This window comes from Barbus barbus (assembly GCF_936440315.1).
Source record: "Barbus barbus genome assembly, chromosome: 21".
Classification (NCBI taxonomy): Eukaryota; Metazoa; Chordata; class Actinopteri; order Cypriniformes; family Cyprinidae; genus Barbus; species Barbus barbus.
The window spans coordinates 4,885,603-4,901,374 of NC_136749.1; the positions used below are offsets into that span (position 1 = coordinate 4,885,603).

The following is a 15,772-nucleotide window of genomic DNA, read 5'->3' on the forward strand; positions in this document are numbered from 1 at the left end:
CATTTTACTGGTAACATTTTAAAGTGCCCTTCCCATCTCTGTTGGTGTCCCAGTAAAGACCTTTTTTTTTTTTTTTATCTGGACACTTTTTCTGTTCTGTCTCCTTAGATAAACCCACAAGGACATTGGCACTGCAGCCATAAATGGGCGTGTTTCTGCTGAATGGTGAGTTGTCCTGTAGATGAGCTCCTTCCAAGTAAATCAGACAGAAGCTAAAGCAATTAGCACCGAAGGAAATTATGCTAATAAGTCTGAGGACCTTGTTAGGTCATTTTCATTATCCATGTTAAACCGTGATTTAGGGCAGCCTTTCACCGTATGAAGATTAATTATTGTCCAAAGAGAAAATATGTGGAATTTGATATCCCACTAACCATGAACAAATTTCACAAACACCAGCTCTATCAGAAAACAATAACACAACAGTGTTGCTACACTTTCCATTCAAAAAATAAAAAATAAAAAAATGAAACGCACCAGCAACGTGAAATACCACAACATCAGATCTTTTTTTTTTATTTTTTTTTTTTTATTAATTAATTGGATTAATCTGTCTAAGTTTGGAAAATACAAAATCTTTCTCACTTTCTTTCTCACAGGTGCTCCTAATATTAATCTGACATTTTGAGTCTTGGAAGTTGCGTTGCAGTGGAGCTTAAACAGTGGAATTTTCTCAAGTGCTTGCTAGAATTGTATACAATATTCTTCATCAATACGCAAGAGTCAGTGAACTGACTGTCGATGTGTTATCTAAAGATAAAATATTTTAGAATTTGCTAAAACTAAAATCGTGCTTTGAACAAATGCTAAATATAAATAAATAATGACAAATGTAAAACGAACCAATTATAATGCCCAAAAGTCTGTTATTAAGTATTTGTTACAATCGCAGCTCGGTATGTGACAATGGTTCAATATAAAGCTTTAACAGAACCATAAATATAGCGAACCAGTGAAACTGCTAATCAGACATTTACGGAAACTTTTCACAGTGTCCATGTGCATTAGCCTCTGACTGATTGCCATTTGGCTGATTAATTAACGCCTGCCTTCAAATGCAGCTCTCAGGAAAAACCTGAACCATTATGGTTTCTAAATAATCATGGCTGTCAGTGTTATAGCTGAAAGGGATTGACATGTGGATAGACAGTCTTGAATAGCGAGAGTTTGTCCTTTTTCTGAGCCGATGAGTGAAGATAGACTGATGAGTTACTGTGTGAGCTATACTGTAGGCTGAGTCAGCTAATTAAAGGCTTTGAGTCTTTTAATCGACTGGGTTAGAAAGGGGAAATTTACCTTCCAGCTGGCCTCCCTTCAGCTGTCCATATCCACTGCATGAGTGTGTGGATATAGTTCACTCTCTACTGGATTCTTTCAAATTATTCAAGGATTGCTCACCCTCATGCTGTTCCAAAGCTGAATGATTTTAGTTCCGCCATGAGATGTTTTGAACAAAGAGATGTTTTCGAAAATTCACACTGTTAAGCTCCAAAAATGCTATTTAAAAATTCCATACAACTTGTGAACTATATTCCAAATCGTTCTTCTACAGACGTACAATGAATTTCTGTGAGGAATAAATTTAAGTCAAATACTGTATGTCACATCATCTCAGGTCATGTCAGGTTTGACGTCAATGACTACTTTAGAAGACATGGAACTTAACACAGCTGAGTCATTTGGTCTACTTTTATGTTACATTACTTTTCATTTTCATTTCACAGAAAAAAAAAAAAAAAAAACTTCCTCACTGTCTTGAGGAATGCAAATGTTTTCCAATGCAAATGTTAAATCAAGATGCATTTGCTTCAATGAATGTCTATATATGAATTAAATTATGGCTTTATGGCTTACTTTTACAATGTCTTTCTGTACTTGTTGATGCTTGAAACTTTTGTTTGCTTGGACTTTTAAAGGATAGACAAAAATGACAAGAGGATATTAACTATACTGTATCTTCGTTTGTGTCTTCAAAGTCTTGTGGGGTTGAGTTGAGGATGGGTAAATGATAGCAGAGCTTTCATTTTTGGATGACGTATCCATTCAAGACCCTTTAAAGATCTGAACAAATAAAAATATTACTGTATTGCCATACCAGAACAAACCGACACAATATTGGAAACAGCCAGATGACTGTAAAGTCAAGCGGGCAGTGGGGACTTGTGATGAGCCCAACCAATGTTCTTATTATTTAAGAGCCTTTAATGACCTTATTTAAAAAAAAAAAGTTATTAAAAGGCATGACTTTAAGCACGGTCCCCCTGCATTCTGCTAAATATCTCCTATTTTGTGCCACAGAACAAAGACAGCCAGACGGGTTGGGAATGACATGAGCGTGAGTAAATCACGACAGAGTCTAAGTCTTCACTTATCATAGCTGGGTAAATTTCTCTCTAAACAGGACGTAAAGGAACAAGTCCAATGAAGTGTCATTGTGTTGTGTCCCATGAGAGTTATTTTGGCAGGTTGGATCTTTTTGGCATGCGAGTTCTCATCTTTCCTCTGTTTCCGTCTCACCCAGCCTCTAGTGAGTTCATATTTTGGCCCTTTTCCCGGATAGGAGAGCCACTGTTGAGGAAGAACTGGGATAATGCCAGTATGCTGATATCAGACAGTTTTTAGTTCACTACAGCAGAGTCCCTGTTTATCACACACGCTTCAGATCGCAGCATACCCTGCAGGTTGTGGGTTCAAGTTCTCTGGGGAATAGTGCTATACACAGACAGAGCAAACAACTTCCTGCTGTGCATACCACCATCAATTAAAAAACAAACTCTACTATTATCACCTTGACTGTATTTTCATATCATGCTTTTTGATGACTTAACTATTACAAATAACAGGCAAGAGACTTAAAACAATTACTACCAAAATCTGTCTGAGCTCTGTTCTGATTCATTGAAAAGAAAACACTAAATACTAAAATTCAACTAATCATGTAATCATGCATAGTTAGCATGCATAGTTAACTCAATGGTATTTTGGCACAAATTAATCTGTCACATGGTCAAGCTAAATTAAACAGATGCCAGCATAGACAGGCTGCGTGACATGACCTCATCCTTGAAAACCATGAACCAAAACTACTTGGAGTAAATAACACAAACTACATTAAATACAAGATCAATTGCAATAAGGTTATTATTATTAAATATGGTGTGTGTTGACCATATGCTGTGTGAATTATTATATAGTGCATATGTATTAAAATATTTGATGTTTATTTCAGTTTTGTTTACTTTGTATGAAAAAACAACTTTATTTTCGATAGTCCACTTTAGATGTTCTAACTATAAGTAACTTTGCTATATAGTAGGCTATAAGACCCTTTTTGTGCCGACATCACAATTATGTCACCGCGCTAGCTGGAGGCAAATCAAAGCGAAAACTGGAGGCGGCCAATTCAAACCAGATTCGGCTATAAAAGGAGCTTAAAATATCATCTTGTTGTGATGTCGGGTGCCAGAATTGACACAATACAAGCTCCAGTTTGAAATTTTAACGTAATACCTGCTGCTACTTCCAGACAAAAAAACGACGACAGCTGTGGTTAAATGCGATAAAATGAGTGCACTGGACATTTGGACTATCGACAAAATGCTTGCGTTTGCAGCGCACACTTCTTATCATAAAAGGATAAATAAAGTATTGTATTTTGTTGTTATGGATTATGGTTTGTGTTTCACATCTAAAGATTTCTTATGCATCTCACAACTATGTCGTGTATGAAATAATATTTGTGTGCATATGATAGATTGTTGCTGGAATTTTTAAGAACTTGGTAAAAAAGTTAAAATAGAAATTCTCAAATAGAAAGTTCAAAACTAGCATTTTTATTTCTAGAAAATATTCACATACTTTAAATGTACTGTATGTAATGTAAAGGTACTGTAATGTCACTGTAAACTTACATCATTTACAGGAGGTATATACTTTAAAATAACAATTTGTCTATTACATCTTCAAATAATATATCCATCATATTGAATGTTTTACTTTTTTGTATTGTGGCCCAGTTCACTCTCATGTAGCTGTAAAAATACAGTAGTTGCCTGCTGAAATTGAAATTTTCATCTTCATGACAAGATATACACAGGTGAGTTTGTCACGTTATGTTTCTCTAATATAGATGTGAGTCACTCACCCGGAGGTAATCCTGTCAGATCGTCCATGTTTTGAGTGAGAGTGTATGGGTCGGTGTCGAAACCAATCTGGTTTCGTCCGTTAAAGTTAACCTTTTCAAATAACAATTGCAGTCCCAGGCAGTGAGTGACCTTACATATGCAGGTAAAATCGGATTTTCTCCAGTCATTGTTAAAAACACAAGCTAACAAACTTCAAAGCTAGCGTTAGTGAAGTGGTCTGGGGAATATTTCTGCCTCCACCTAAGCTCTGCCCACAGAAAAACGTCACAATGTTTACTAACAGAAAAAGGGTCTATTAGATCAGGTTTACGGCAAGGTATAAAGCTACTTATAGTCAGTAAAATGTCTGTTGGGTGACCATCAAAATAAAGTCTTAGCAGATATTAAGCAGACAGCCTACTAATAATCTAATAGCTCGTAGTGTAGGTGAAATGTTACTTAAAGTTAAGAGAATGTCTAAAGTGGACTATCAAAATAAAGTATTAATTTTGAAACAGTGTATGGTTGCCACATGATGGCATGTAAAATCTGAGTCCTAAACCAAAGCCAGCTGAAAATAATTAGCCTAAGTATTTTTAAAGAGAACATGCTGTAAAAGCGTCTTACTGTCATGAAACCATCCAGCAGGCCAGAGTCTGGTTTAGGAGGCGCCTGCAGACGCTCCATGGACCACTTTTCAATGATGGAGGACACCTGGCTGTTCTCTGTATTTAGGATCCGGAATCCTGTCATGTTGACCCCGCTGTAGCGATAGGGCTCCACATCCAACGCAAAGAGATCCTAAAAAATGTGAAAGGTTCATAAATCTACTGAAATGTGATCAAATAAAACCTAAACTGGAATGAGTTTTAAAAGGAATGAGTTTTAGTCCAGTGAGCTTCCCTGATGTCATAAACAATTTTTTTTTTAAAAACATTTACCAGCCATGAAACAAACTAATAAATAAATACAATATACTATTTATTTTTTTTGACAGTTTTCCTATTGACACAAAAATACAGGGGAAACTGTATTTTTAAATCAATTTGTATTTGATTTAACTGCTGTATTAATGATTTGTGTATTGAATTAACTATAAATACATCACAATAACTTGCTAAACATTGTTATATAACTTAGTCCTGCAAATGGGATGGGGGGGGGGTCATTTTAAAATATTAATAGAATGTTTTCTGGGCGTCACTCAGAGTAAAACACATCAGTGGTGAAAATAGGAAACAGCACTGGAAAAAAAAACTTCTATGTTCCTATTTAGGGAATAAAATAGTCTGAAATACAAATGATTTTATTAATATCACTGTGGTTTTGAATGTGATTTATAGTATAAAGATTAATACATAACTTACCAGGGTAGTAAAAATGTAGTGGTAATACTCTGTCATCATTCCCATGGCAAGAGCCTGAAAAAACATTGAGAACCATGAACGAAACCATTTTGAGACAAGGGAGCAGTAATGCTATTCTCTAAAAATGTGCAATTTATCACTGAATCGAAGGATAGGCAGGCAGAAATAATGGGATTCTTGTTTAGATGATGTTTTGTGGCTTGCAATAATTTTATATGCTGAAGGACTGAGAGCTGAAATCATTTGAAGATTTCAGTCTATCTTTCCCTTAAAGCTCTCTTCAGTGCCCATAAATACAATCCAGAGTGACATCCATGCAAAGTCTGTGCTCTACCTCTAAATAAACCAATCTGGTTTTAAAAAGTGTATATGTATCTTATATACTATTGTATTATATTGTCATAAAATATTTTAGTGTGATTATACAATATGCAAAATAATCCAATGAACTGCACAAATCAATATCAATATTTGAGACAATGAAAGACATTACATTAATCAGTGAACCACTGACATTAAAAAAGTTGAAATCAATGTATTGTTTCTTTTATTACTTTTTATTTAGGATGCCCAATCCATTTTCTAATCAAATTTGTCAATCTGGTAGATTTAGGGGCCGTTCACACAAAACATGTTCTTTTAACGTGAATTTATGTACACCTACATACAGCTGGATATCTTTGCCACTGGATGTCTTGCTTGGTACCATCGGTGATGCATAGCTCAACCTTGAAACACACGTCTCAAAACCTATGTATTCAGCTGACTCAGTCCAGCTTTCTTTGCCTGCAAGACTGTGTCCTTTGTAACTGTCCCACAGCTCATTTTGTGCTGTCTGCTCTTGGTAAGTGTAGTTTGGTGAGAGGCGTTGCCTGTAGTAGCAGCTGAGGCTGTGCTGACTGTAGAATTCACAATTACCTCGAATTCAGATGGTAAGAAAATTCCGGTACACTTAAATTTAGCGAAGACATATTCATGATTAACAAAATGTTTTCCCTCAATAAACACCTAATTTGATAGTTATCAAAAACTATGTGGTTATGTTTAGGTGTGTTGTAGTAAGGGATCTAAAGTATCATGTTTTAATGTGTGCTTTATAAGTAGCCTACTAATAAACAGCTAATATACTATTAATATACAGTGGTGTAATAATACTATAATAATATAGTAATAATAATAATTCGCTACAGCACTTAAGGTGTTTTTTTTTTTTTTTTTTTGAGAATCTGTACTTTACTTGAGTTTTTATGTTTCTGTCAACTTTCACTTTTACTCCTCTACATTTCCTAATTAAAATGTATATTTTTACTCGGATGCATTTCCCCAAAGCATATTCCTTACTTACTACAAAGAACACAGACTGCAAGAAAGCAGGTTTGATGAATCAGTGGTCTGGCACTTCTAAGTTTGAATCCTAAAAACACCTTTGCTCATTTGCAAAGGAGTGCTCACGCAACTGCAAATTATTTAATTTCCCACTCAATTCGAGTCTGGAGAGTACGACATACAGTAGCCTATATCATCTGCGATAATATGGAAAGTGTTGTTTAACGTTGTTTAATGTGCGATCTGACATTATCTCACAAAAATACACACAGAGAGTGCACGCATACACTATGTGATTTAGCCAATTAAAACACATTTAGAATCATCAAAATTCAAGGCATTCTAAATTGTAGGCGGCAGAAATGCCTCTGTATGTATTTTATATTTATATAATTTAATATAGTTAATCTATATCAGACGAAGAGTGCCATTTTTCTCCAGATATCAGCATGATAACAAATGTAATATTGAATTTATACAAGTTTAATAAAGTTAGAATTAAGTGACTTACATTTTAGACACAATGTTGCCTGTTTTTGCTCAATTTTGCCAAAGAAAATAGTTCCAAACAAAGGTCAGAGCACTGTTTTGATTCTCTGAGCAATAGATGGTGTTTCCTTATTGAATGAATCAGTTTTTTTTAAACGAAGCTGTTGAATGAATGATTCAGTGACTCACTCATTAACAGTGACTTGCTGCCACATGGTGTTTTTAATTTTACATTTAAACAATTTTAAATCATTTCAAATATTGGTATTCATCATTTTGTTTTTAAAACAAAGCATTATCTGTGCATCAGTAACTGCAGATTAAATGCATTCATGTCCCATCTGAGCTACATTAAACTGTGTAAATACATCTAAATGCCACTACAGATGCACATTCCAGAAATGTTTTCTTCTGTTGAAATGAAAGAGACTAAGAACCAGATGACGTGCCTCTCATGCTTACCCAAAAATACACTTGAAAGAAAGAGTTAAAACTGAATACAATCTTGCTGCTCAAACTGCATACAAATATATATACATACACACACAACCCGAATTACGGAAATGTTGGGTCGTTTTTTTAAATTTGAATAAAATAAAAATAAAAGTCTTTCAAATCACATGAGCCGATATTTTATTCACAATAGAACGTTGAGGTTACGTACGTAACCCTCGTTCCCTGATGGAGGGAACAGAGACGTTATGTCGTGACGACATTAGGGGATTTACCTGGGAGCCCCGATCACCTCTGATTAGAGAAAACGCCAACAAAATTGGCTAGTGGATTTTGCATACCTGAGCCACTCCCCGTGCATACGGGTATAAAAGGGCGACAGGTGCATCCACTCATCAGCTTTTCCGCTGAGGAGCCGAGAACGTGTCCCTGGCAACCAGCGATGATTCAAGATTGTGGCATGGGGACATAACGTCTCCGTTCCCTCCATCAGGGAACGAGGGTTACGTATATAACCGAGACGTTCCTATCTGTCGGTCGCTACGACTTAGGTCGTGACGACATTAGAGGTCTATGGAAAGCGCCACAACCTGAACCCCGTCACAACCTTGTGGCATGCAGATGTTGACAAGCTAGCGCGTGTCAGACAAATGTCATGCAAAAGATCGCAACCTTCCCATCGCCCCAGCGCAAATTCGCTGACTTTGGTACCCGCAGGGACCAGAGGTGAGTACATCACTGCTGGAGATGGCCAAGCCACTGTTCCTTTAACCACAGAAATCGGAAGGGATTTCGACCTTCAACGAAAGATAGCTTCAAGTCTTTCCTATTTGTTGTTACAGCTTGGCAGTAACAATGGGGAAGCGGGCCTTCCGGAGAAGGGTGCTATGGAAGCCACATCCTGCCCATAGGGAGGTGACATGTGGAGACACTGATATGGACTGACCCAGGCCTGGGGCAGTACTACATATGACTGGACTCTGTGGCAGATCCTACCTAGGTGTAGGGAGGAGGGCTGCCAGCAGAGCCTGACAGAGTACTCTGTCAAAGGGAAGACATGGGTTTACCGAGAGGGAAACCTTACCGTAGAAGAATACACATATGGGATTACCCGAAGGGAATCAAGCCATATGGACACCTAGCCCAGTCCAGGGGCTGACCGGAGACCCGGGCAAGCTAACACCAGTACTGGGCCTGGTGTCAGACTGCTCCGCCCAGCCTGACTGCCGGGAGTGCTGGAAGAACTCCACCAGGGTTCGCCATCTGGGGAACTAAACTGGAGGAAGAAAAAGGCGCTCGTATCCCCGGATGAGGGGGAATGGCGCAGCAAGCGTGACACCGGCCAACTCTTCCCGATCGCCCCCTGGTGGCTGGCTGCAGTACAGGTCATAAACCCTGCCCTCTCCATGTAAACGAATGGGACTTGAGTCATAACAAAAAAAATTATTACACTTCCAATACAATTTTCCAAAATATGACTTTGGTCATTTAAGGTAGTTGTTATCACACTGATATATGTTCAATTGTTTGTTTTTGTGGTAAGTTTGATTTTAGCTAGTAATTTGATGCTATAAAAACGGGGCGTGTCGTTATGGTTCATTGGGTCTGTGGGAGTTTGGGCAGGAGTTTGGTTCCGTGGCTCTGCCTCACGACTCTACTGTGAAGACTTGGGCTCCAAATGACGTCATTTACTCACAAGGGCAGCGGCCATACTGAGATGTATTCGCTTCACTTTTCTATAATGGAAGGAAGCGGAGACGCATCATCCATCTTTTTTTACAGTCTATGGTTGCATGTAGCGCCCCAGCCCGTGCTGGAGGCATCTGTTGTGACAACATCATGCAGGGACACTTGTTCTAAGGGCACCCCGGCCCGTAGAAACGCAAGGTCCGTCCAGGGGCTGAAAGAGCAGCGACACAATTGCGTGATGGTCACACGATGTGTACCGCGGACTGCATCTCGGACTGCCACCAAAGTCTCGAGAATGCCACTGAACTTGGGAGGTTGCTTGGTGAACTGAATCGCATAGCCGAGACGAATTATGCGAATGAGCCAGCGAGACAGGTTGGGCAGCGCAAGCCACACCCCCAGATACCGTGCAAGTGGCACCAAAGGAACAACCGACGTACCTGCAGTGGTGCAGCGAAGGGGAGTAAGGCTGGATGGAACAGAAGGTGGTGTGTTCTGACTCATCCCCGCCAAACTCCCTGAGTCCTTGGGGGGACTGGCTAGAGGTGCGCGGGGAGGCATTCCGCCCCCGAACCACACTCTCTTGGCCGCTGGCAAGATGGGTCGCGGGCGAGAGTGAGGAGGCAGCGCGTCACACACTGTCAGCCCGCGAACCTGAGAACCTGGAGGAAAGGGAAATTGCTCTTTTATTGAAAATGTGGGTACCAGAACAGAAGCAAAAAGAAACAGAGGATTCTCCGCCCGGCCCTCCTCCGGGGGAAGGAGTGACGCTGTCCTCGTCGTCTCCTGGGAAAGAGCAAAATTCCCCATCTCCGGGTTGCAGGGGGCGCCGCATTCCTGCGAGAAGCTCGACGCACCGGCCTAGGTGTCGATTGAGGTGATGAACAGACTGAGGCCTGGCCCTCGGGCCAGCGGTGGCAGCTGAAGCATCCCACCAGGGCAGGATGTGCTGGATCGCCTTGGTCTGCTTTTGCACTGCTGAGAGCTGCTGGGCAAAGCCCTCGACAGTGTCGCCGAACAGCCCAGCCTGGGAGATGGGAGTGTCAAGAAAGCGTACTTTGTCGACTTCCTTCATCTCTGCCAGGTTGAGCCAGAGATGCCGCTCTTGGGCCACGAGAGTGGACATCGCCTTCCCGAGGGACCGCGCCGTAACTTTCGTCACCCGGAGGGCGAAGTCAGTTGCTGTGTGCAGCTCCTGCATCAACCCCAGGTCGGTACTACCCTCGTGCAGTTTCAGGGCCTTGGCTTGGTGTACCTGCAGGATAGCCATGGCATGCAAGGCAGAGGCGGCTTGGCCCGCAGCACTGTAAGCCTTGGCCACGAGAGTGGCCGTCAACTTACAGGCTTTAGACGGGAGACGCGGACGATTCCTCCAAGTGGCGACGTTTTGCTGGCACAAGTGCACCGCAACCACTCTCTCCACCTGGGGAATGTCCACGTACCCCCTAGCCGCCCCGCCATCGAGGGTAGTGAGGATGGACGAGGGAGACGAGCGGCTTCTGGCCGTGAAAGGGGCCATCCATGACTTTGTCAGCTCCTCATGCACCTCCGGGAAGAAAGGCCCCGGGGCAGACTGCGGTTGTGAGCCGCCTCCCGCCCCGATAAACCAATCATCCAGCCGCGAGGGCTCGAGACTGGGCAGTCTGTTGACCTCCAGCCTGATACTCGCGGCTGCCCGGGCAAGCATGGCCGTCAACTCTGGGTCCGGCTCGGCAGTGGCGACAGCACCCGAGGGGGGCCGCCCCGCCGAACCTTCATCCTCGGAGGACGAAAGCCCATACCCCGATGCTGCGATCGACATCTGATCCTCGGGTGGCGCACCGAATGAAATGCTGGCAGCCCCGTGGGACGAACCAGCAAGATCACTCGGGACCCGGACGGGACGATCGCTGCGTGGGGAGTAAGAGGTCCGTAGGGACGTGCCCGACGGAGAAGCTCTTACTGTCACCCTCAGATCTCCCAGAGCGCCAGCTGGCGGTCCTCTGCTCAAGCCAGAAGACAACAATCGTGTCCGTCATCCGCGGAACAGGTAACGACAGCACGGACGGAACGGCATCTTTAAAAAGACACGAACCGTCCGCAATTTGCTCTTTTAGAATTTGCTCTTTTAGTTGAAGTGCCCAGAGGAATCGCTGCTGGAGGGACACCGCTGACTGCACTGTAACGCCACCGGGAACAAATAGAGGTAGAAAAGGCTTCGTGGAGATCAGCATACTTCTCATCCACTTGGCTCCGAAGCAAAAATCTGATGAGTGGATGCACCTGTCGCCCTTTTATACCCGTATGCACGGGGAGTGGCTCAGGTATGCAAAATCCACTAGACAATTTAATTGCCATTTTCTCTTATCAGAGATGATCGGGGCTCCCAGGTATATCCCCTAGCGTCGTCACGACATAACTCATAGTGACCGACAGATAGGGAACAAAGAGAACATAACTGTTTAAATGGAGAAATTTTACACATTTATCCACTAAATGAGCTCATTTCAATTTGATGCCTGCTACAGGTCTCAAAAAAGTTGGCACAGGGGCAACAAAGGGCTGAAAAAGCAAGACATTTTGAAAAGATTCAGCTGGGAGAACATCTAGCAAATAATTAAGTTCATTGACATTAGGTCTGTAACATGATTAGCTATAAAAGGGATGTCTTAGAGAGGTCTCTCAGAAGCAAAGATGGGCAGAGGCTCTCCAATCTGTGAAAGAGTGCATAAAAAGATTGTGGAATACTTTAAAAAGTTAAAAAACCAGCATCTCTGATGGTATTGAGATGCATAAGTGCATACGGTAGGGGCAGCTTGCTAGTTTTGGAAGGCAGTATGAATGCTGAAAGGTATGTAAAGGTTTTAGAGCAACATATGCTCCCCTCCAGACAACGTCTATTTCAGGGAAGGCCTTGTGTATTTCAGCAGGACAATGCAAAACCACATACTGCAGCTATTACAACAGCATGGCTTGGTAATAGAAGAGTCCGGGTGCTGAACTGGCCTGCATGCAGTCCAGATCTGTCACCTATAGAGAACATTTGGCGCATCATTAAACGAAAAATGTGTCAAAGATGATCACGAACTCTTCAGCAGCTGGAAATCTATATCAGGCAAGAATGGGACCAAATTCCAACACCAAAACTCCAGAAACTCATTACCTTTATGCCCAGATGTCTTCAAACTGTTTTAAAAGAAGAGGAGATGCTACACTATGGTAAACATGCCCCCGTCCCAACTATTTTGAGACCTGTAGCGGGCATCATATTTGAAATGAGCTCATTTTGTGCATACAATTGTAAAATGTTTCAGTTTAAACATTTGTTATGTTATCGATGTTCTATTGTGAATAAAATATTGGCTCAGGTGATTTGAAATTATTTTAGTTTTCGTTTTATTCAAATTTAAAAAAACATCCCAACATTTCTGGAATTCGGGTTGTATGCATATATCAAATGTAATCAAATGAAAAAAAGGAAATGTTATTTATTTAGTGCATTGTGAGGACTATGAAAATTAAATTAATCAATTAATGAATAAAATAAATAAATAAATAAATAAAATATTTATTTATATATATATATATATATATATAGTAAGGTCTTAATAATAATATTTTTACATTGTATGAATGCTTTGTCATTCGTACAATGTAATATCTTGTCATTTGTCAATCAAATGCTTTGATTTTTTTATTGTTATTAATATCACATAAAATAATGTAACATTTGGATCAAAAAGAAGAAGAACTTGGCTGTAATAAATTAGAGTATTTTTTTACTTTGGTCCAAAACATCATTTTCAGTGCAGCAGTGATTTAATAAATTAATTATTATAATACTAATAAGTTCCTTAGAAAGCAGATATACATCAAGAGTGTTTTAAAGCACTAAGCTCAGATTCTCTTTCTTGGAAAAGACAAAGTATTTAAAAGAAGAGCAGATGGGATTTTATTTTGCTCATTGCTTGTTTGTCTCCATAGCTGTAATGAGCTCTCGGTTTCCCACGCCAACCCAACCACGCATTCACACGGCATCTCTTACAGACTGACAGACAGCTCAATCCATAACAATAATTAATTTATGGGCCAAGCTGTTGTGTTGCTAAACGTTGGAACAACAATCGTCTAAACCCAAGTGTCAGCCTGTTGCATTCGCTCTATTTAGTGCGCACTTTAGGGCGATGTGAAACATACATGAGGTGGCTCCATGCAAGTGTGCCTGGTAACAGCTGCTACAACACAGACGAGATCCTGTATTAGCACGTCAGCTAATTGTGCCCTGCGCTGTGTGCCGGATGGAAATAGACGTCTTTAACATTGTTCACCGTGTGATGTCTTCAGCTGTATTACCAGGAGATGCTGTGTGACACAGGTGTGTGTGTGATACATACTCAGACTGCTAGAACGATTATAAATCACATATTATTACCGCTGTCAGCCTGGCGAGGGTGATTAGAATGGGTAGAGGTCAGGTCAGTAATTACATTTGTTGTTGTGTGGTCTAGCGCTGTTAATAACAGATGGTATTGTGTCTAGGTGGACAGGATAAACTCCAGGAGAAATCTACAGACTGCCGGTGGAAACTCATATACATTGATGAGCCAGCAGTACTTGCACCATTAGTGAGTAAAACTGTCGATAGGACAGCCAGCGGGACAGCATGAATTAAAATGGACACAATTTAGATCATTATAGCGCTGAACTTTCTTTTTTTCTTTGTGCTCATGAAAATTGCAGTCATAGAGAAGTAATATGGAGGTATTATGATAGATAATTCTATTCCTAAACACCAGAAGACACTGTTATTCCAGTTAGCATATAACTGACTCACTAAGGGTGAGTCCAGGCTCTGAGGTTTCTGGCTGTGTCAACCCAACACAGCACTAAAATTGCTTATCATACAAGCACATAAAAAGGTAAGTCAAGCTTTTTTTGAGTTCTTGGACTTGTGGTACTTGAGGAAATAATATAGACTACCTACAGTTGAAGTCAAAACTTTTTGAATTTGAAGATCAGGGTAAATTTAACTTATTTTGTCTTTCTGGGAAACATGTAAGAATCTTCTGTAGCTTCTTAAGGGCAGTACTAAAAAAAAAAAAAAAAGATATTTAGGCAAAATAAGAAAAAAATGACACACATCTTCATTCTGTTCAAAGGTTTTCACCCCCCAACTCTCAATTCATGGTTTTCCCTTCTGGAGCATCAGTGAGCATTTGAACCTTCTGTAATAGTTGCATATGAGTGCCTCAGTTGTACTCATTGTGAAAAGATGGATCTCAAAATCATACAGTCATTGTTGAAAAGGGTTCAAATACACACAAAAATTCTGTAAAACCAAAGAATTTGTGGGACCTGAAGGATTTTTCTAGTCTAGTTTAACTGCATTGTAAAAAAAAAAAAAAAAAAAAAGGTTGAGCCAACTTAAAATTTTAAGGCAACCAGCTTCAGCAGATTTTTGAGTTCTCTCAACTTATGTTTGTAGGAAATTCTCAACTTTTTTTGTATAAACTTAAAACAACAAAATCTGCTGAAGCTGGTTGCCTTAAAATTTTAAGTTGGCTTTTTTATAGTGTGACAAACAAGGGACTCATGAATAACTATCACCAAACAAAAAAACACAGCTGTGGATCATTCAGGTAACAACACAGTATTAAGAATCAAGTGTGTGTAAACCTTTGAACGGGATCATCTTTACAAATGCAACAATAATTTTCTCTTGTGGGCTATAAACATCTTCTTCTGTAAACATCTTTTATGTGAAATATCTTATTCAGGTCAGTGCTAAATAAACAACATGAACTTTGTATGATCCCTCTTGATTAAATAATTAACATTTTGCAGATTCTGCAATGTGTATGTACATTTTGACTTCATTGGATGGATGGATGGATGGATGTATAGGTAGATAGATAGATAGATAGATAGGTAGATACATAGATCCTTCCTCCAAATGCTATAAATGCTACATGGCTAATGTTAGAATTAGTCATATTACTCCTTTGACACCTGTAACAAAAGATATGAAAAGTGTTTTCTCCTATTTTAAAACTTGATAAGCCTATTTATTTTACTATCCCAGCTATGCAATATAAAATGTTGCTTGCCTTTTATAAGTAGTATTTACTGTATTTTACTGTAATATTGTTTTTACCCTGCTGTTTGTAAACTTTTTTTAGGACACACACAAGCATCCTAAAGTTTGAAAAAAGAGTGGCTGTAGTATATTTTATAATGGTAACAGAACAAGTCCCTGGTCATTTCAGTCTGATCTTAACAGTTTGAGTGGCACATTTCATCACAGTGTATTTTGTAAAAGTGTAATGCTGACAGTGCAAAGAGGCT

General features: G+C 40.0%; 1 protein-coding gene across 1 annotated transcript in view; it reads right to left on the bottom strand.

The window, feature by feature from the left end:
- The window catches only part of LOC306887163 (glutamate receptor ionotropic, kainate 2-like), a gene marked incomplete at both ends in the record, with an annotated part of 195,665 nt that overhangs the window by 112,442 nt on the left and 67,451 nt on the right, over nt 1-15,772 (bottom strand). The window contains 2 exons of the mRNA XM_079444708.1: nt 4,752-4,925; nt 5,492-5,545. Of these exons, the coding sequence (XP_079300834.1) occupies nt 4,752-4,925; nt 5,492-5,545 (228 nt within the window). The remainder of the gene's footprint in view (nt 1-4,751; nt 4,926-5,491; nt 5,546-15,772) is intronic.